The following is a 23,088-nucleotide window of genomic DNA, read 5'->3' as shown; positions in this document are numbered from 1 at the left end:
TATTCAGTTTATCAATTTGAATACTAATCTTTTTCAGATATACCCTCATAGACACACCCAGAAATAGTATTTTACTGGCTATCTGGGCATCTCAGTCAAGGCAACACAGAAAGTTAACCATCACATAGGTATAACACAAATTCAATATAGAGAGTAATAAATAATTTTACCTGTGTCACAAATGAGTGATGTAACCATGCTGAGGGGTTTGAAGAATAAAAAATGAGCACAGGTAGTTTCAGAACACAGTTTGACTATATGCTATATAAGACCAAAGACAAAAATAGCTATACACAACTATTGTACAATAGCTAGTAAACTTGTGGGTTCACAATTCTGAAAATAATTTATGTATGTAAGAGGACTCAGAATAATGAAGCATATTGTGGGTAATGAGTGCTGGGTTTCTTACAGTCAGAAAAAAATTACTAGTAAGAATGAGAGAGAACTGGAAGGAAACCTGTGTTGTGTTTGGATAGGAGATACCTGCATGAACTCATAGCTTGCTTTCTTTCTTTTTCTTTTATTTTAAGAGTTATTTATTTTGAGAGAGAGAGTGTGTGTTTGAGGAAGGTGGGGGCTTATGGGGGAAGGACAGGGCAGAGGGAGAGAAACCTCAAATAGACTCCCCACTGAACATGGAGCCTAACATGGGGACCCATCCCAGGACCCTGAGCTCATGGTCTGAGCTGAAATTAAGTCAGATGCTCAACCGACTGAGCCACCCAGATGCACCAGAACTCATAGCTTTTAATATGCCTGAAGATAAGTAGATAGAGAAATAGATGTGTGTATGTTATATATGTATACATATCTGTGTTGCCTAGTTCTGGCCACTGAAAGGGCTAGGAGCAATGACACCCTGGTCGAAAAAATGACACCTAGTACTGCATCCTATTTATATAGACACTATCCATTAAAAAGCATGAGGGCTGTCTAGAATAACTGTAGATTCAAAGGCCAGGATATTTAAAAGATGAGTCTAAAGCATCATGTTATGTCAGAAAGTAAGATAGTGCTCAAAAACTGATGGGGGGATTTTGAAAGAGCCAGGAACCAACTTGAAGGAGACCACACTTGCCAATTGGAGGGTAATAATGGATTATACTAACAGAATGAAACAAACATCTATGAGTCCATACTAATAGAAATAAATAACTGAACTGAATACATAAGTGCAGAAGAAGTATAATGTAATGATAGATGGCAGTGCAAAATCACCATTTTGCAAGGACTCCTCTACTAATTGTTCCAAGCAGGAATCATCAGTGGATATTAAAATTATTTGGATATAGTATGATCAGAAACAAGGCCTCTGCATGGCCTCAAAGTACCTTCCACCAAGAAACATTAATTGCAAAGGGGAAGAGAATAGCTTAACAGTGGAGAAACCTGGAAGACAGACAGCACCTTAACAAGATAATCAAGGTTAACATCACCAATAATGAACCTTCACTTACCTTTGATACCCTATGAATGTTACAACATCACTTCTGAGGTCTTATTGCCAAAAATGGGTAACCTCACTCTAATCACAAGGAAGCATTAGAGAAATCCAAATTGAAGGATGTTTTTAGAGTAACTGATGGGTACTCTTTAAGACTTTCCAAGTCAAGATAAAGATAGAGGAGGAATTATTCCAGACTGGAAGAGATTAAGGAAACATTACTGTTAATGTAATGTGGGAACACTGATTGATCCTATACTATAACATTAATGGGACAATGAAGAATTTTTAAATTGTCATTTTATTTTATTCTTTTCATCATGATAAGTATACTCTTTAATTCCCATCATCTATTTAACCCATTCCACCATCACTTCCCCTCTGTAACTGTCACTTGGTTATGTTTCTTGGTTTGCATCTCCTTTTTATTTCCTTTGCTCATTTGTTTTGTTTCTTAAATTCCACATGAGTGAAATCATATGGCATTTATTTCACTGACTGACTTATTTCACTCAGCCTTATACTCTCTAGTCCATCCATGTCATTGCAAACAGCAAGATTTCATTCTTTTTTATGACTGAAAAATATTGCATTCTATATACATACCACATCTTCTTTCCATTCATCTGTCAATAAACACTTGGGCTACTTCCATAATTTGGCTATTGTCGATAATGCTGCTATAAACATAGGTGTGCATGTATCTCTTTGAATTAGTGTCTTTGTATTTTGGGGATAAATACCTGATATTGAGATTACTGGATCATAGGGTAGTTCTATTTTTAATTTTTGAGGAACCTTCATACTGTTTTTCACAGTGGCTGAACCAGTTTGCTTTCCCTCTAAGAGTACAAGAGGGTTCCCTTGTTTTTTACATCCTCACCAACACTTGTTGTTTCTTGAGTTTTTTTATTTTAGCCGTTCTGACAGGTATGAGAAATTTTGATTTCCATTTCCCTGATGTTGAGTGATGTTGAGCATCTTTTCATGTGTCTGTTGACCATCTGTATGTGTTCTTTGGAGAAATGTCTGCTCATGTTTTCTGCCCAGTTTTTAAATGGACTATTTTTAGGGTCTTGAGTTTTATATATTTTGGATACTAATCCTTTAATGAATGTGTCATTTTCAAACATCTTCTCCCATTCCATATATTGCCTTTTAGTTTGTTGATTGTGAGAACTTTTTAAAATTGCATATGTTTCAAATAGTATTAAATCAATGTTCATTTCCTGAATTAGATTATTATATTATGGTTTAAAAAATCTTCTTCTCTTTTTGTAAATAATAATCCATTTAAGCTCACAATACTGCGTCAGTCATTCAGGAGTTACCTTGTAGGTGGACGAAGGGGAACCATATCCAATTTTGGAACTAATAGTTTCTTAGTTAAGATGGAGAGAAAAATGACCATATATAAAACCGGAAGGACAGTTTAATCACAAATAATCTTTTGTTATTGTTTTTTCCAAATTCTAAGAATCTCCTAAAATATATAATTCCCAGAACTAAATTCATATAAACTCTATTATTTATCAAACAGGGCTGCTTATCATATGTGTTATGGTCAGTTTGTGGTTTTGAATTCCGGTCTGTGGATGTGCTTGGCCATTCTTACCCTACTAATGAAAAGTTGATTTTAAAAATGTCCTTTGTGACTTTGCCCTGACTCTTCTAGGTTTCTGTAGACTCATTTTGTCAAGACTGTCTTTCCCACTGATGAGCCAGAGGGACTGGACAAAGGGTTTTCAGATGGTTACTATGAACCAAAACCTGTGCTATATACTTCACTTGTGTTGGCTGGCTTAATATTCAAAACACAAAATTGTTTAGATTCTCTTGTTTTCCTTAATTTTTTATAGATAAGGAAATTCATGGAGAAATTAAAAAAGATGATGTTCAAAGACACATATGTAGTAATGATGCTACATACTTGGTCCCTAGGTTCCTAACTCCACAGCTTTCTCCCTTGACTACTATTTAAGTGTCTGAGAAGAAGGGTTTACTGCATCATTCCTGCTGACAGAATGGAGACTTTTTTGCATGTTTTACAGAGGATTTTGATTTTTCTTTGTCTCAGTAAGCTTAATTGTGCTCTTATGTTACTTTAGTTTGAAGTTTTTTGTACACCTGGGAGTTTTGTTCCAGACCAGTAGAGTACAATTTAATAACTCTGAAATTCACATTTACCAAAGCATCAATTTAGGAAGTAAGAAAATGCCCTGAAAGTATTGTTATAGGTTCACCAAGTACTTAACCTCCTTTTATGCACCAAGAGAAAAGATGGCTAATATTTTCTTCATTACTTACAGCCATTTTTTCCTGCATCCCAAATGAATGCAGTGACCTGAGCCTAAATTTGATTTAGTTATCTCTGTGTTGGCCCATCCAACTCAATGTCACTGCTTGCAGATGTAAATTTAACAAATTTGTTATCTCATATATCTAATCTTAGAGAATTGCTGTATCGTGAAGTAGTTAACCTGAAATGTGTCTGTATCTACATGTGTTAGTTTCCAGAGAACAAATCGGATTGGGCTATGTTTTGTAAGAAAGACACATCTCATGTGTTCTTCAAAAATGAGGTTAGCTTTCCTTTGTTGAGAGGTAAGATCTAGGTTCCCTCCCCTTAAATCTGAGTGAGCCTATGACTAATGCAGAAGTGGCACCATGTGATTACTGAGGCATAAAAGTAACGGGACTGTTGCCTGATACTCTTGGAACATTAGTATTATGGAAACAGCTAGCATGTTGGGAGGAAGCCAAGAACTCAAACAGGCCATATGAGGGTATGGCAGCCATAGCCCCAGCTGAGATCCCAGCTGACAGCCAGCATCAATTATCAGGCATGTGAGCTTCAAGCTGCCCCCACTGACATGAGGACCAGAGAGGTGATGTCCCTGCCGAGCCCAGCTCAAATTTCAAAATACAGGTCGTCATTATTTGGAGCACTAATTTTTAGGGTGGTTTGTTGAGTAGTAATAGATGATTAAACACAAATCAGTGCTGCATTTCTGGAATCTGGGTATGGGGTGGTAAAGTGAGAGAAAAATGTAAATACCTTGATGCAAAGGACTCTTGTCATCTGGGCAGTCGAGATCCCAAATTCTGTTCTGGAAGACAGGAATTTCATTCAGATACTCTAATTCAGTAGAGGAGATTGATGACAAATACCTTCTGTCATCTGGTTTCCTCTCAGTGTCCTAGCTTGGCAAGGGGCCCTGTTTCCTTCACCATTCTATGCTTGTGTCCTGGCCCTGATAGCTGTGGACATTTCTGCAGATGATCACTTCTCTTTTGATAACTTCTTTCTCTTCTCTGGACTTCTTTGATTTTATTTTTTTTTAAATATAGTCTTCAAGTCTTCATTAAACATAATCCCCTTTATTCTCTTTCAAGAAGTTCAGGGATGCTGTTAAATAGGAGCTATGGCACAAGAAAACCCTGGAAATAATAAGCCTGTTGCATTATAGAATCCATCAAAAAGGTCAAAGCCACACAATATGCTATTACAAGTCATCACTTAGATAAAGTATTCAGCTCTTCTGCCTTAATTTTTTTTAAAGCATGAACTTTAATGAGAATGGAAAGGGCATGACAAGAATCATTTCTCCTAACAAAGATTGTAAGAAGAGAGAAAGATTAGGCAGTTTGTCTCATTTTGATGAATATTTAGCTGGTGAGCTAGAGATCCTTTGGAGCCCCAGGCCTCCAATATTCTTGCTCTCTCCTCTCAAAGACTATGAAAAGCTCAAGTCATATTATTTAATGAATAGAAGCTGTTGAATTACAGCAAAGCACAACATGAATCCTAGTATCCAATGTGAAAGAAAAGAAAGGTGAGCATATGAATATTAATATCTTCCTGCAAAATGATAGGATTCTCATCTTCTTGCTAATAACATGTGGAATCCAGATTTTCTTTCTTCTTATACTTAGAATGCTCACTGAAAGCAGAAAGTCAGTATTAAAAAGCTGTTTTTGTTATTGATGTTGTGTGTGTGTGTGTGTGTGTGTGTGTTTTCCCCTCTCTACTGGAAAAGCTTATGTTGATTAGCATACAGAGAGGGCTTAAGAGCTTTCTCTTGTGATAAAATTGGGTGTCTTTGAGGGCTCTGGGGATAGTGTTTAGGTAAGACATAGGAGGAGCAAATTGAAATAGTGCCTTTGGCCACACGAAGATGCACCCACTAACTCAAGTTGGTGAGAGCAGAGTAATGTTGTTTATAGATCACAGCTCATCTTCAGAATGGGCTCTCATCTAATCTTTAGAAAATTAAAAAAAAAAAAGTTCACACTGATGGAGAAATTCAAATAAGATATGAATTAGGAGAGACAACTTTGGTGCACAACAGACTCAATATCTGAAGATGGGTGTTCTGGTCTTGAGATACCAACAAATAAAACAACGATAATTCTCGCTCCTGGCCATCTTGGCATCTACTCTTTGTGGGGCTGTCCCTCACCTAAGGCAGGAAGACGGTGGCCAAGAGAAGATGAAAAAGTCACTGGGATCAATAAACCTAGGCTCCAGCTTGTTGTGAGAAGTGGGAAGTGCAGACTCTCAAAACAATCAGACATGGCAAAGCGAAGCTGGCCATCCTCACCAACTGCCCAGTTCTGAGGAAATCAGAAATAGAGTACTATGCCCTGTGGCTAGAACTGGTGTACATCATCACTACAGTGGTAATAATATTGAGATGGGCACAGCATGTGGGAAATACTACAGAGTAAGCACACTGGTTATCATTAACCCAGGCGATTCTGCTCTCATTAGAAGCATGCCAGGACAGGCTGGTGAAAAGTAAATCACACAAATTCTTTCTTTAATAAAACTGGCCAGAGCTTGTTTTTAAAACAAAAACAGTAAACAAAATCATCCCCGTCTCTTGAGCATTTGTTACATAAGAGGCATGGAACTAAGCAGTTTATATACTTAATTACACTAAATCCTCACTAACCCCATGAGAAAGTTAGCATTAGGGATATTCAGAACCTGAAGGAGACTGAATAACATAACAGTCACACTTAGAAGGTGGTTCCTGGAATTTAAACCCCTTCTTGGGGATTCCAAAGCCAGTTATTAAGCACTATTTTAGTTTAGTTAGTTGAGTCACTCTGGGGCAAGGAACTTCCCCCTTTTAAACCTACGTATAGTTTGTCACCTGTAAAATTAGCAAGTTTGATGTTCTGTGTTCTCCAGCTCTTTATTGGTTTCATATTGCTGCCTTTAAAAATACCATAAATTTAGTGGCTTAAACAACATACGTTTATGATCTTACAGTTCTGTAGTTTGGGAGTCTGACACAGGTCTCACCGGGCTTTGTTAGGGTGAAGGCAGGGCTGGTTCCTTCTGTGGGCTGTGGGGGAAAATATCTGCTTCTTCGATTTTTCTAGCTTGTGAGGGCCCACTTGGCCTTCTGGGATCATGAACCCTTCCTCACATCACTCTAACTTCTTGGTTTGACCATCACAAATCCTTCCTCCTTTGAATCCTGTTCCCTCGTTCCTAGAGGGATCATTATGATTTCTCCAAGTTTACCCAAATAATCCAAGATAGTTTTCTCCCATCTCATGATTCCTAATCATATCTCCAGAAATCTCTCATTTTGTATGATAACATTCATAGGTTCTGGGGATTAGGACATGGAAATATTTGGGGAGCCAGTACTGAGACTACTGTAAGCTCCAATTTTTTTTTCCATTTTCAATAACAAAGTATCATAAAATCCTATGCTTGACAGTTGTAGGATGGTATGGAGTTCTTAAGCTGTTTCTGTATCCTGCCTATATTTTGAATTCCCTCTTCCACTAGAGGTAAGCTTCCGCATAGCATTGCAATTCTGTATGTCTCTGATGACCTAATATGTTGTCAGTCTGTTTGGACCCATTTCCTAACTCTGTTCTTCTGTTGAGTGATTATTCATGTGTGGCCACTCAGCACCATGCCTGTTTCCCTAAGTATAGGTGCTTTTTTTTTCTTCCTGTTTTAAGCTTGATTATTCTTTTCCAGTTAACATGTCTTCTATCCCCCAACCCCCACCCCGTGCATGTTATTGATGCAAATATCATGTTGGCCCAGCTTCTGCAGAAGGTAATGACTTTGCTAATCAAATGCAGAACTTTGTCATCATTAGGGTCTTAAATTTATAATGAAAATTATCAAAAGGGCTTCATGCTCATTATCGGAATTTACCCTACCCCTCTCCAACAAAAAATAGCAAAATGAACTTCTGTTCTTAGTGATTCTCTTTCAGCTTATAAATGATCCTTAATTTCCTTGTAAAAGACAGGAAATAGATCGTTTCCTCTGCGAAATATCAATCCAGTATTAACTTAGAGTACAGATACCAGTCACATACCCTCAGGCCAGTGGTGTTTATCCTATTTCCAACGGATCATGAGAGAAATAGCACTTAGTTTGCCAACTATTGAATCCTTTGTAACTGTTGCTGAAAGTAACACAAACCCACATCTTTCATTCTCTATGTATGATTTGCCAGTTGGTCCATGTGGTTAATACTAAGGAGCTTTTCACTCACATCTGACTTTCAAAGGTTACACACAGACACACACCCTCTCTCTCTCTATCTCTCTCTCTCAATAAATGTATTAGTCTTTTTAAGTTGACTTCAGTGTCTAATTCTGCCAAAATAATGGGTTTCATCTAAGACCCACATTTTAAAGAAGACCCACATAGCAGATTGAAAAAAAAAATTATTAAATACTTTCCATATACATTGGTAAGCATTTTAGACTGGTTATATAAATTAGACCTGGTCAGCAATAACTATGTTTAAATGCGATCAATATCCAAGTACATATTTAAGTAAACTTTTTGGTTTAGTTGCTTTTTAATTCTCTTAGATTTCTTTTTAAAAATGTATTATTTTTGAAGTAATTCTTTATTAACCACATTTGATAATTAAGTGGAAACTAAAATAATAATACAACTTTAGATGGTCTCTGGGAAATAATGCATTTAATTTTCTCCACAAGGGGGAAAGATTAGCATAAAATATCAAGAAATATTGAGATATAGAACTGTTCAAAGGGGGAGGCAGGTCACCTACCCACCTTCTCTAGTAAGCATCCACAGGCCACAGGGATGATTTGCCCATGGGGTTACCCATTACCCATTTAGGGGGAACCTATTAAACAGGGTGATTATCTACTAGCTACCTTGCTTATCAGCAGGTCTCCAGACCATCACCCAAGGCATGAGAGGTAAGCGGAATCTCGATTATAAAATCTGGCATTTTCTTGTCTTCCTCAGGGAGTGCAGGCACCCCAGTAATGTTTAACAAAAATGGGGATGCTCCTGGGCGTTATGACATCTTTCAGTACCAGACCACAAACACCACCAACCCTGGTTACCGCCTGATTGGGCAGTGGACAGATGAACTTCAGCTCAACGTGAGTACTACTTATCCCTCTTCCTTTGCTCATGTGATGAATGGACAGACTTTTAATGGGCTCAGTCTGGCAAACATTCTTGTTTTTATGTTTGTGTGTATATATATGTGGGCATGCATCCTGTTAAAATCATCTGCAGGGATTGATAATCCATAATAATGTAAGAGTGATGGTGATGATGATTATGATGATAAAAGTGTTCTTTGAATTTGTACTGGGTATTATACTCTGCTCTTACAGGAATGATCTCATTTAGCCTGAGGCTTGAATTGCTTAACAAACAAGTTCTGTGCTAATACTTTAAAAGATCCTTCTCTTGGTCAGATTTTTTTTTTTCTTTCTTCTTTTCTTCTTCATATGGTGATGTATTTTTTTCATTTAGAGCATTTTAGTGAGTCACTTTGGTTTTTACTGAGATTCTCTGAGTAATTGCAATGTTAACATCCATAACCTCTTCCTCTTCTGGTCAAACATGACCTTGAGTAAGCAGCCACTTCCTTGTGCAAGGTTAGGTCAAAGTGCACCAGCCACAGACCATCAGTTGGTCATCTGTATTCAGACACAGTTAGGTTTATTTAACTTTTAGTTGCATGAAGTTTGCTCCTGCCAGCAAAACTTCTTCTTGATGGAGTTTCAATGTCATTTATTACATGTTTGGGGCTGAGGTGGGTGATTTTCAGGAGGTTTAGGGAAATGACTAATATTGGTTTGGGCCCTCTTAGGAAATAGACACAAGTTGATGATAGTACACCTTCGTGATTTTTGTGTAGGGGATGGGGAGATAAAGGCTAAGCAAGAGTTGTCACTTAAAAGAGCAATAATAGACACTTTGGAGAACTGAAGGAGGGAGAAGTTATATTTGTGGTTGCAGAGTATCCTTCTTTCTGTCTAGTTTCAGACCCAGTTGCAGGGTGACCTTGTTTTTGTCTTGTTCCACCACAGTCATTGAGTGGCTTTGTATGATTATCATTTATATTCTGCAGAAGTTGCTGAGGTTCTGTTTGGAATGGGCCCACCTCCATGTTACCTAACAGCTTTCTTGCCATTTAATTTTTTTTTTCATTTCTTAATATTTTAGGTTCAACATTCATTGGTGTGCTTCTCATAATATTTACAATGTCCTACTTGAAATTAATGTTAATTTAAATAAATCTACCAATCTTCACAGACAGTAAAGAACACGAACTATGGTACATCCACCCGGGCTGAGCCAAACCCAGCTGGAGCTCAGCAACTCGTGTATCCCATGATTTTCCTCCTCTCCTGAAAGGGTTCCCAAACAGGGCATGCCCCAGCCTGGTGCTTGGGGTCCTGGAACCCAGTGCAGCAGAAGTTGGAGAAGCAAGGGCATTGGGGGCCTCTGTGCTCAGGTGTACTTGAGAGGGTTACGCTTCAAGAGGTTCTGCAGCAGGTCCCTTCCTGCAGTGGCATGGTGGGTGGCTACACTGGGCAAGACTTATAAATTGGGTAGAACATCCCACCTTCATAAATATTATAGTATATACAAATACATGATTTTCTTTGGTCGATCAGGTTCCTGAATTATTCTGGTTTCTTCAGAGAAATGGGACCAATGGAGTAGATGATAGATAGTTAGATTATAGGAAAATGGCTCATTCAGCTTTGAAGGATGAGAAGTCCCAAAATGTCTAATTTGCAAGCCAGAGACCGAGGAGAGTTAATGGTGTAAGTTCCAGTCTGAATGTGAAGTAAGGGGAAGACTGTGTCCCATTGTAAAGATAGGCTGAGAGGATTCTTTCTGACTCAGCCTTTTTGTTGTATTTCAGCATTCAAGTTTGTTGAGGCCTACTCACATTGGGGAGGGCAATGTGTTTTACTCACTATACCAGTTTAAATATTCATCTCATTCAGAAACACCCTTACAAACACACCTAAAATATTGCTTAATCAAATGGTTGGGTACCCCATGTACACATGTACATAAAATGAATGATCACAGGCCCTATCCCAGAAAATTCCTTCTAATATCTCTTACAAAGCTGGGAATTATGTTGTTAGCTTTTATCAGTGTATACCTTTAGAAGGCACTTTGGAAATTATTGAGAGAAGGGTTTCTTGAGAGTAGAATACAGAATTAATGTCATAGGGTGGGGAGTTTGGGTCATAGTTTCTAAGAGAGGATTTTTCATAAGTGGGGGGGGGGGGGTGGAGTGGGGGTTGGTGAGGCCACCAGAGGCCAGTTACCTCATTTGCACATTGCTCTGGCCTAGCTCTGTTTATACCTGTCCAGTTCTCCCTCTCCTGAGATCTCCCATCCAAGTGAGTTCACACAAGGATCGGGTCCAAAGGATTGTGATCCGGCATCTGAGAATGGAGGGAGCCAACCAGCCAGTGCAAGCCATGGCTGGGGTAAGTGCTGAGTACTAGAAGCAAAGAAAAAGCTCAAGTTAGGCTGAACTTAAAGCATACTAAACTCGTGAGCAAAAAGAGAACATGAAAGCAAAGCAAGCAAATAAACAAAATTCAGCTGGTAATCTCAAGGGGTAGTAGTCAAAAGCGGAATCAAAGTAGCATAACCTGGCTGACATAGCCAAAGTATGTTTTGAATGGGTGCTGCCTGTGGGATACAAAGATGGATCAGCCTGAACTAAAGGTAGAGAATCAAAGTCTGTGCAATGCATGTGAACTTCTCAGCGCTTATTATAAGACCCACAAGATTATATAGGTGCATTTACCTTTGCTAGCATAACCCCTGTACGAGTGTTAAATTCCTGGCATGTGTAGTTTGTCCATACAAAAGAATCCCAACCATGCTTCGCCAACTCCAGATATTACCTAGGAAATTCTTAAGCCCACAATTTTTTTTTTATATATTTAATAATTTCTTTTTTTTTAAGATTTTATTTATTTATTTGACAGAGACACAAGTAGACAGAGAGGCAGGCAGAGAGAGAGAGGAGGAAGCAGGCCCCCTGCTGAGCAGAGAGCCCGATGTGGGGCTCGATCCCAGGACCCTGGGATCATGACCTGAGCCGAAGGCAGAGGCTTTAACCCACTGAGCCACCCAGGCGCCCCTAAGCCCACAATTTTTAAGAACCAACATCAATACCAATTTCATTTTTCTTTATTTGGTGTGTATTTTGTCCTTCATAAAAATTGCATTTGATGAGCCATTTAACAGGTTTTTGTTTGTTTGTTTCTAATGCATCTGTGATGTGATAAGCATCTCGGGAGGCAATGGGTACACAGTGGGGGAGGAAAACAAACATGGTCCCTATTCTCACAAAATTGATGGTCTTGGATTGGAGATGCATGAAACACAAGTAAACAGATGTATATATGGAGATTTGAAAGTGTGAGAAGAGGCATAAAGCAGGGAGAGTAATGGAGCTGAAGAGAGCCCTCCCAGATGAGAAGCCAGCAGTGTGAGGAGTAGGAAAGATCTACCAAGCAGGTCAGGAGGCTGCTGTGACAATGGTGTGACTAAGCGAGAGGGAAGAGAGAGGTGGTAGGAGAGGTCAGAACCATTGCTAAGACACATAGCATGAAGACCCTTGCAGGCTATGCTAAAACATTTTTAAATTTTATTCGGAGTGAATTTAAAAGTCATTGAGAACCGTTAAGCAGGGGATTGACTGGATCAAATTTGGGAATAATTAATTTGTCTACTAAGAAGGTAATGAATTGGAAGGGGCAAGAGTGGGAGAGGAAGACCAACTGAGAGTTGATTTTAGCTGTCAAGTGAAATAGGATGGTTAATGAAGGGGGTTCTCAAACCTCAGCAGGTAGCAGGATCATCCAGAGCGTTTGTGAAAACACAGATTGTTATTCCACACCCCCCCCACCTCCCTGCCGGCCAGAGTTTCTAATTCATGTGGTATCTGTCTTGACCATCTAGAGAGCCCCCAGATGTGGGGCAGCAGTGGAGTGGAAGCCGGTGGTACCTGTGGGGAAAGGATTTATCCAAGGCAGAGCAAAGGAGATAGAAATTTATGGAATACCCCGCAAGGGAGCCATGGGAAGGATAGCAAAGGAGAAACTGTCTGCAATGGGGCAGTAGGTGGGGCTGTTTTAAAGGGGGAAGGTGAGGAGGTATGGGGACTTAGGGAACTGTGCCTGGTGGTAAACAGTCCATTGGTCAGTAAGCGCCTATGGACATCTTGAGGTGGATCTCCTGATGAGCCTGTCTGTATTCAGCCAAGGGGTCTCACACAGGCCCCTTTGCCTTGATCAAGTTTTCATTGCTCAAGCCTGTTGCCTGAAAGCAGCCTCTGTGACTCAGAGGGTCTCAGAGTGGAAGGAGGCTCAAATATCTGCCTTTCTAAGAGCTTCTGTGTAATGCTGATGGCACTTTGAGGTCACTGCTTAGAGAGTATGCTGATAGTAGTGTTGTAATGAAATAAGTAGAAACACATGTGTGGATAACACATAAAATACACATGCGTGTATATATTTACGTGTGTGTGTGTGTGTGTGTATAAATATATATTCTTCCTCTAAGATATGTATATGTTAGAGGAAGAATAGTTGAATGTAGTGATGGATTCAGTGCTGGGGTTGAAGGAAAAATAAGAGTCAAAAGTGAACCCCATGTTTAGAACTTGAGAGGCTGTGAGGATAATAGCCACATAAGATTAGGAAGGCTGCTCAGAGTGGGTAGGAAAGGGGGGTAAAACTGAGAATCCTGAGTTAGTGCTCTTAAATGTTCGAGAGCCAAAATGAACTGGATAGAAATCTGAAGCTCAGAAAACAGTTTTGGTCTATAGTTATTAAAAAACAAAACAACCCACCAAAATCCAGTTACTTGTTCACCTATAAATAACATTTAAAGCCGTTAAAGAAAGAGAAAAGAGAATAGCCAAGAACCCAAGGTCTTGAAAACCTCATAGGAAATGGTACAGGTCCTTTCCAACTACTCCAAATATTACACAACTTGAAATATTCTGTTTCATGAGCCCAGAAAGTTAGGACAAACACACACTTTGGTTTTGTGTTTGTTACTGGAAGCTGATCAGGGAGACATAGCATTAAGTGGGAACATTTTTTATTCTACTTTTTCATGCTGAAAGTGCTGTGTTATAAAGAGCAGACAAGACACCTGAATTCTCGCATGGACCCAGTAGCATATGCTTGGTCCTACATGCAACCTGAAGGTATGGGTGACTGAACCTGGGTGTTCAGAATGGTGAGAGGCTGGGTTAATTCAGCTTAGGATGGCTGCTAGAATAACTGGCCTTGATAGGCAATCAGCCTGTTGACGCCTTTTATGGGATTCTTAGGATATCAGTAAATTGACAAAAGAAGGGATAAGTAGAGTATCCAGAGGGGACTCCTGCACCCTATCCTGGACAGGCAGAGCTAGGCCCAGGCACCTACCAATGGTTGATATGTTACCCAGCACCACCCTGTCCATAAGGTTCCTTTTGTTATAATTACTCAGTTAAAAATTCTATTAAGAGTGTAATTCAGGGGCACCTGGGTGGCTCAGTGGGTTAAGCCTCTGCCTTCAGCTCAGGTCATGATCTCAGGGTCCTGGGATCGAGCCCCACATCGGGCTCTCTGCTTGGCGGGGAGCCTGCTTCCCCCTCTCTCTCTGCCTGCCTCTCTGCCTACTTGTGATGTCTGTCAAATAAATAAGTAAAATCTTTAAAAAAAAAAAGTGTAATTCAGGCAAACTTAGTTTCATAGGTTTGCTTTCTTGCAGTCAACAGAACAAAACAAAGTATTTCAAGTGACAAGTGTACTTCTCATTTACAAAGACTCAGGGGTACTCTTGCAATCCCCAGTTAGATCTAATCTCTAGCGAATGAAATTTTCACAAGTGTTGTTTCTGTGGTCAGTGACTGCAAATGAGTTTCTGAGCCAAGAAATCAGAGTTTTAAGAATCCAGTCTGTCGACCAGACAGCTCTGCTGTTCTTTATCTGGACTTTAGGTGCCTAAAAGAGTGCTGCTCATTAGGGAATGCCATCATGCATCCTTACTACCTGTTGGATAGGCCCAGGGGTCTGTCTGCTCTGTGGGCTAAGAGAGGAGCACATGATTGCTACTAGGATATTTCTGCATGAACAAGAATTCATCAGAAGGAAATCATAAAGAGCAAAGCTGTTTACTCTCCCCATTGCAACCTCCATGGAAATAATCCTGACTTATTTTCTCAGGCTTGTATTCTACTATACAGAGATTCCATAAAACATTATGCCTAGCAGAAAAGCAGGAAAAGGGATAATGCAACAAAGAGACATCTGCAGTGTGTCAGAAAGGATGATAGCTAATGGAGATGCTAGGATAAAGGAGGGGCTGGCCCTGTACCTGGTATTCATGGACTAGGATAAGGGGTCTGTAATGAAGATATTGCATCTAAAAGGCTTAGATATTGTATAATTTAGTTTTTGTATTTACATTTGATTTATATTTGCATTGGACTTGAAGGATAAGTAGTGTTCCCAGGATGGAGAAGAAAAAAAAACACGTTTTAAAATGCATAATGCAGTATCATTTAAAAATTGGCATCAGGGACTATGTCAGGAGGAAGGCAAAAATGAAATGTAGATGTTTTTAAAAATTTGAAATGTATGATGTGAAGTAAACTCTGCATTTATTATGTGTATGAGAAATGAAGGTGACTTTTGTCATCTTTCATTTATTTGCAATTAGTAGGAAATTAGATGTGCTCGCAAAATGTTAAATTTTCAAATACCTGAAATTATTTCAAATACCAAAATGCTAATTAGAGTTTAAAAACAACAAGCATTCTTAGTAGGCATCTTCCTACAGGGAATTGCACTCCTTTTACAGAAAAGGCTCTGAATGAATATTACTTAACCTTTTCTGGATCCTCAATCATCTGTCATTCTGTAAAATAGTACAACTTTGTGATCTTGTGAGGTATGTGAGCCTCGTTAGCTTTTTAAGTGATTTGTTCGCCGTTGAACTTACTTTTCACCTAGAGACTGAAAGCTCCTGGAAGGTAGAACCCAAAATTAAGTCATTGTTTTTCATACTTACTAGCAAGTACCTGGCATATGGTAGGCATTTGGGGTTTTTGTTAATATATGAAACCATGTAAAAGGAATATGAACACTTTTTAATGACAGACATGACCTACAGCAAGCAATCATACTTCCTCTCTTTGGGAGGAGCCCCAAGTTTCCTTTTAGCCATATGGTCTGCCCTGGAGAATTCCCAAGACCGGGGGTGAGATCTGATTCTGTTTAAGCCAATTGCCAGGATCTTAGTAATAGGATGTATGCCGAACTAAGCGGTCCAATAGAAAGAATCACTAATCTGTCAGTACCAAGGGGTACATGGGGTAATCTGAGGTACCAAGAAGCTCCTGTCCAATGGGGGTGACCCTTTAGAGCCACAGGGAGCCATTTGGAGGCCACGGAGTTCCAGGGAAGCGGAGTCAAAACTTGGAGAGAAAAACTGGGTCCAGCTCACTGCCTTTGATCCCTAGGAAACCCCTGATGGAAGCCACTTACAATGGTGTCTGGATTCTTCCATTATCAATAAATCAAGGGAATTTAAGTATGATGCTTATTTATTGCAATATCATTCACTGTAGCCATCAAAAATTTTAAAAATAATTTCTATTAATATGCCCAGATCAGAAAAGAGAAAGCACCTACCCTCAATAAGCAGAGTTATTTCCACATTTCATTAAATTGAGATGATCAAAATGTAATTTTTAAATGTTAAGATTTTGTTAAATATTGAGTCTTCCCCAGCACTTAGAATCTGGCTCTCAGAGGCGTCCGAAGGCATAAAAAGTACAGTTGATTACAGAAATCATTGTTTAATCAAATTACATATGCCACAATCAATACTTACTTACACCTGTCTATAAAACTACTAATCGCGCTATTGTCCATAATTACGACAGTAAAAATGTTTCAAAAATCTAATCATACTGATAATTTAGAGTATTGCCTGAGCTATGGGGTAATGGATAGCCATAATCACAAGGGAAAAAATATATGTAAGTTGTCAAAACTTAGAACTTCAGCTTCAATTTATGGTCTTTTATAGGATCACCTTAATGCTCATCATAATTAATAGCACTTCTTTTACTATTTTTTGTTTTCTTGTTAAGACTGTAGGTTTTGAAGCAGACCTGATTAAATGGACCTGAGTCTCTGCTCTACTACCTACTAGCTGCAAAGCAGGATTACAGTAGCACAAATAGCTTAAGGTTATTGTTAGAATTAAATGTAGTGATATATGGAGTATACATAAAACCATGCCTGGCACAAAGTAAATATTCAGCTAATGTTAGCCATAACAGCAACAATAATTTAATATCTGTAGCTCATAACATTATCTGTAACTGCTCAAAATGTCACTTTCTAGTGTTTAGCTACACTATTTTTTATACCCTAGTACCCAACGTAATGCTTAGCATATAAAAATGGCTTGTTCTATATTAACTAGATGAGGAGATGAACACACCATTGAATTATACCATAAATTACCTTGGAGTGAGGATTTTCATTTTTAATGTAGAATTTCCAGGGTCTGTTAGATGAATGGATAGGAGGATTTATCCAGAGTTCAACCCTAGTCAGAAATTCTGTATGATTTAGAGATCCATCCAAGAACTTGATTCACCAGACAGATGCCAGGTTCCATTTTATAAGTGGTATACAGGCTTGTTAAAATTGCAAAGACAGACTGTTTTGGTCTCTTTGGAAAAAAGGGGATGGGAGATGGTTTTATTTTGTTTCCACTGATTTTTCATTTTATAAACCTGCCTGTTTCTATTGAGAACAGTGGGATTACGGTCCTGAGGGATCAAGTGGGAGAGTCATTGGCTACTTTTGTGTTGGTGAAAGTAACTTAAAAATCAAGCCATTGAAGTTGGTACCATCTGCCACCTTCTTCTCTACCCTCTAATGCTACCCTAGTGATGGAGCCAAAGAGCAGAGGATTTGGGATCTGAAGATCTAGTTTATAATCATGCTCTTTGCAGTTCCTAGATCTGTAAACCAGGGCAAGGGAAGCTTCCCTGAAAAGATGACATTTCACCTGAAACCAAAGCAACAAGAGTTCTTTGCATTTGTTAGCATTTCTGAAACTGACAATAACTACTGTTTTCCAGTTGTCAGCCAGCTTGAGACAAGAAGTCACAAACTGAATACAGACAGCAGATAGGTTTAAGAAGTTACTGACTTGGCAGTATTTTACAAATCAAGAAATCATAAGAAAAACTGTATTTTGGGCTGTTCTTTTAAAAATCAGAAAACCTGGCAATAACACATCTTTATCCCATACTGTAACAGGTGTCTGGACCTAAGTAGCTGCTTCCCACTGAGCAAGGTGTATATTCTCCCAGGTTTCCACAGAACCCACCACTACCCTACTGCCATCAGCAGTATGTTTCATTCACCCAATCTATATTTAGAATACATTCTAATTTATTTCCACTAATTTAGTTTGAGCATATGCTGGACATTTTTCTCTGGAAATTTAAAAATCAACAATAATATATCGATACTATCAATGACCCAAAACACCTAGTAATATGTAAAAACACTTTATCTAAAGGCTCAGGAAACACAGCCTGCAAGAGAAGGCTGCCTTAGTAAAGACAGTGCTTTTGTTCAGAAATGTGTATTTGTACATATTCTGAAACATTGAAAATGAAAGAAATGGTTCACCCTTTTGTTGTCAGCATTTTTTTCTAGTAGTCAATGGTGTATAACTCTGTTCAGTCTATGAACGTCTGGAAGATTAATAGCATTTATAATTATCCTTATGGCTCCACAAACATTTAAATAGAGAACTCTAAACCCCATTTTTTTTTCTGATTGGCATTATAGGCATTCATGCAAATCACTTCATGTTTATGAACATACAACTATGTTCTATGGGGAAATTGTCAAATTTCATTAGTATGTGCATTGTGAACTCAGGCATAATATATAAGCAAGAAGGAGTAATCAGGACAAGTAGAGAAGGTTCAACTGTTATAACAGGGGCTCTTAGCAATCGCCACCAATCCAAAATTACAAAAAGGAAAGAGCTGAGTTTATGCACCCTCTGGCCAACTTTTCACCCTGTGAAACCAAAAAAATCTAGAATGACCTGATTATGTTAAAATTAAAATATAAGAATTAGATATGAAGGGTTTTCAAATAAGTGGGAGATAGTCTTATAAAGGGAGGTAGTGTCAGAAGGTCTGAGCTGGAGTCCTGCCTTTGTCACTTACTGCTTAAACAAATCATTTAACATCCCTGAACTACAGTCCCCTTATGTATTTAAAATAAAGTGAAGTCAAGCAAAGCAGCTACTTCACAAGAACACTTTGAGAATAAATTTCAATAATTTTCCTGATAGAAGAAAGCTTACAACATTTGTGGTTGTGTTTCTTGCATTAGTTTTCTTATCGGTGCCCTAAATAATAATCAGGAATTTAGTGGCTGAAAGCAACACAAATGAATCCTCTTAGGAGTCAGAAGTCAATATGGGTCTCACTGGCCTAAAATCACCATGTCACCAGCACTGTATTTCTTTCTGGAGGCACTAGGTGGTAATGTGTTAACTGCTCACTCATGTTGTTGGCAGCCATTCGGGTCTTTGTGGCATGGGACTGGGGTCTCTTTCTTGGCCAGCAGCTGTGGGTCAATCCCATCTTCTAGAGACTGTCTTGATGTACTAGTGTGTCACCCCTCCCCCTTCCTCCAACCCTGCCATGGCAGGTCAAGCCTTCCTCATGCCTCTGGTCTCTCCTGCCTTCTCTTTCATAGTTGAATCTCTCTCAATAACCCTTGTGTCTTCCTTTCCACTTTGAAGGGCCAATGTGGGGCCTATCCTCATCATCCAGAATAATCTATTTTTAAGATCTGGAGCCTTATTCCATCTACAAGAGCCCCTTTCGCCAGGTGTTGGAACATATTTACAGGTTTAAGAAATTAGGTTGTGGAAATCTTGGGGTTGGGATGGGGGCAGATTATGTTGCCTAACTACAGTTCTTTACTGCATAGCTCTTTCTATGAGGTCTATAACATCCATATTAAATTCCCATTATTCATCAGTAGGGAGTTAATATAGTTATGTATAGGAGTTTTATGCAGTTCTGTATACTTAAGCAACTTTGGTGTCTAATTGAGCTTATCTGTTTGACTGATAAATGTTCTAATCATATTTCTGGAAAAGTCTGGGCAAGAACCCTGAATTAATGAGAAGCAGACAGAATCCTCTTTACGAGGGGAGGCAAAATCAAAGATTAACAGAAAGAATAAGTGATGCCAGTACAACAGGAGATTTAGCTCAGCTCCAGAAGGGAACTCTGTGACCACCAACTCTTTCTTAGGCAGACAATATGGCCCAACCTGCTAAAATTAAGTGAAACTCCCAAAAGGGTAATGAGAAACGAGGTTTCATCTTACATTAACCCATTTTCTTTTTCATTTGTCAGGGGATAATAATTTGACAGTACTGTTGTTTCCCAATCATCTTACCCCAATTAATTAATCTTTTAATTCCCATTCTTAATTTAGAAGATCAATTATTTTAACCTATTATTCCTATTTTGCATCCCCCTCCCCAATTCCCAAGTACTTTGTTTTTGATTGCCTTAGTTCTCTTTAATTGGCAAAGCAGAAATGCAGAGAAAAAACAGACAGTTCTTCAAAAAGATAAACATCAAGTTGCTATGTGAAATAGCAATTCCACTCCTAGGCATATACTTAACTCCAACTTTCTGTGGCTCATGAAAGACCATGAAGCAATAGACTATAGTACCAGCTTGAAATGTGGGGTGTTGACTGCCAGCTCCCTGACAGAGCTACCATCACAACCTGTTGATAAACCAAAGTTATATGTACCATTACTGCAGTAAAGGAGGACACCATTAAATAGAGTCTTCATAGCCTCTCGGGAGAGAAAGAGCAAAGACAGATCTTTCTACAGTTTGGCTATCTGAACTAAGGCACTACTTGCAATGGGTGAGGCTTGATCAGAATTGAACAAAGTATAGGATATTACAGTTTCATGTTGGTAGACACAGAAGGAGGGCTGGGGAGCATGTCTCTTTGAGTAAGCAGTCATTTGATTGGAGGATTTGAGCAGATAGAGTGATAAGTCCTCCTGAAAAAAGACAACTTCCCTACGGCAATTTATTTTCCTTGATATAGGATGATCAAATCCTATATTGAAATAGATGGATTTTTAGGAAGTTCCTATAATAAACCACAAAAATATTTATAACTTTATCTTCCTGATCAAGAATTTCTGGGATTATGGAACCATTGTTAGTGTAGACAGTTGATGTGTCCTTGATCCTTACATGCAAGAATTTCTAAAGAGATGGACCAAGTTAGAATGTTTTCACCTACAATAAGCCAGTTGTGTGCAGAGTCATCCTCAGTGGCGTTCTGGGGCACCTAGCAAGGGGCTGTTTTGTGGTATCAATTCTGCTCAGATATAGGGATAATTCTTGCCCAAATGTCATAGGCCATGGTAGAAAGTCAAACTTGTCTGCTTTTTCCATTCTCTCCTGATCTTCAGAACCCAAATAGCATAGACACTGAGTTATATGCCATCCCAACCTACTCTACTTGCTTATGGAAGCCACCTCCATAACTGATGCTATTCAAGTCATCCTCTGTTTAAGTTAGTGTCTGTGTCCTAAGTAGGCACTCTAGTCTGAAAAAGTTCACTTTTCTGGTTGCTCCCCTGTAAACTTCCTCTACCCCACCCCCAGTGTACTCTGGCAAGCACTGCAATTCCTGGGGATACTTTGCTAAAGCCATCTTTCTTTCTAGCATTTTATGTAGCATCATGTCTACAAATAGCATCTCTCAAAATTCTATAGTTCAGAGTAGCAAGCCCTCCCCACAAAAAATCTGAATGAGCAAAGACCCTGCCAGCCCTCAGTGATGTTGTGCATGTTTACAAATGTGTTTCCCATGCCTGGGAACAGGTTCCAGCTGGTCTTTCCATGGCTGCACAGATTATTTCCCATTGTTAAGAATAAAAGTGGCTTCAGTTGAGTTTTTGACCCCAGAGCTTACCCTCTTTCATTTGATTGATTGTGGAGCCCATGAGAAATCTCTGTCGTTCTTGGAAAATGAGATGTAGAGAGCCTGGGAGCGGTGGTCTTCCAGCTGTACCTTTTGTCCTCTTTCTTTGAGTTATCTTGCCTGCCACTCAGGCACAGTGCTCTGGCCAATAGGTGTTCATTCTTTACAACCTCTTCAACAAACACTCAACTATTCAGATGTGGGTGGTGTTTTTCAATTGCCCTACTTAATAATCCTCCTCAGTATGACAGTGAGAAAGAAGTAACAAGCTCAGAACAAGGAAGACAGAAAAGATGCAGTAGGAAAATACAAAGAACTCCAAATTTCTCATAAATAACAAATGCATTCTTGATTTATTGTGTGGTGATACTGTAACACAGCCTTCACAATGACTGAATAGGACATGAGGGCCTTTATCTTAGCAGGGAACATGATGCCTGCCATTTGAAATCACGCTCTGAAAGCCGGCTTTAACACATTGATGGATATGCGTTGGAAAGGTAAGTGGCTCTTTGAAATTGCCCTGAAATCGTTTATGCTTCAGTAAGAAGCTAGCAGTGAAGTTGGTAAATAGTCAGTTACATGATTTGTGTGCATATTTCCCAATAGTTAATTTTTTCCATTAAAGGTATAGATCACCTTAGCTATAAATGCCAGGTTACAGGATTCAATCAAGAGTGGCAGATTAGACTGTCAGGAGTCTGGCGAGAAGGGGTGGAACCAATAGCTCTTCTCTCTCATCACTGTTACTATTATAGAAATGAGTGTCATCGCCACTTGAAGTGACTGCCTATAATGAAAGGAAGCTTGAGGGGAAGACTAGTTGATTTGCTTTATAGTCATTAACTTGCAACATTGCTGGAAAACTGTTGAAGATTTCCTGGATGCCTTGCGAATGTCACTGTCACGCCTCTTATTGGGCATATCCAGTATTGTAAGAGTTTTTTATAAAGGAATATACAAGACTTAGGGACTCCTGCTGAAATCAGCCTACTTTTGGTTTTATGTTTAAATTTGCTTTTTAAAGATACCTAGAGCTAAAGTGACTGATGGGAATATTTTTAAATAGAATATACTACTGATTCCTCTGGGTGACCTTTCCTGAAAGAGATTTGTGTTACCTTGCCTTACTTTTCCTTGCTGAAAAATGGAGAGGAATAGGTCAAATGAGCAGGTATGCTGGTGAAGGTCATTTATGAAGAGGCAACATGGCATAGAGTTAGCAAGCATGGACCACGGGGGCC

At 39.0% G+C, this 23,088-nt stretch overlaps 1 protein-coding gene and 1 pseudogene across 3 annotated transcripts in view; both read left to right on the top strand.

Annotated features, from left to right (window-relative positions):
- GRM7 (glutamate metabotropic receptor 7) overlaps positions 1 to 23,088 on the top strand; it is a gene marked incomplete at both ends in the record, with an annotated part of 875,705 nt that overhangs the window by 601,289 nt on the left and 251,328 nt on the right. For both annotated transcript variants that reach the window (XM_080824214.1, XM_080824213.1), the window contains one exon: positions 8,721 to 8,860. In XM_080824214.1, the coding sequence (XP_080680340.1) occupies positions 8,721 to 8,860 (140 nt within the window). The remainder of the gene's footprint in view (positions 1 to 8,720; positions 8,861 to 23,088) is intronic.
- LOC308355776 (large ribosomal subunit protein eL30-like) lies at positions 5,941 to 6,252 on the top strand (annotated as a pseudogene). Its single transcript has one exon. The product of its transcript is annotated as a large ribosomal subunit protein eL30-like (transcript).

The sequence above is a fragment of the Martes martes genome, assembly GCF_963455335.1.
Source record: "Martes martes genome assembly, chromosome: 1".
NCBI lineage: Eukaryota > Metazoa > Chordata > Mammalia > Carnivora > Mustelidae > Martes > Martes martes.
Note: the sequence above shows the minus strand (reverse complement) of the source record. Positions and strands in the feature narration are given on the sequence as shown.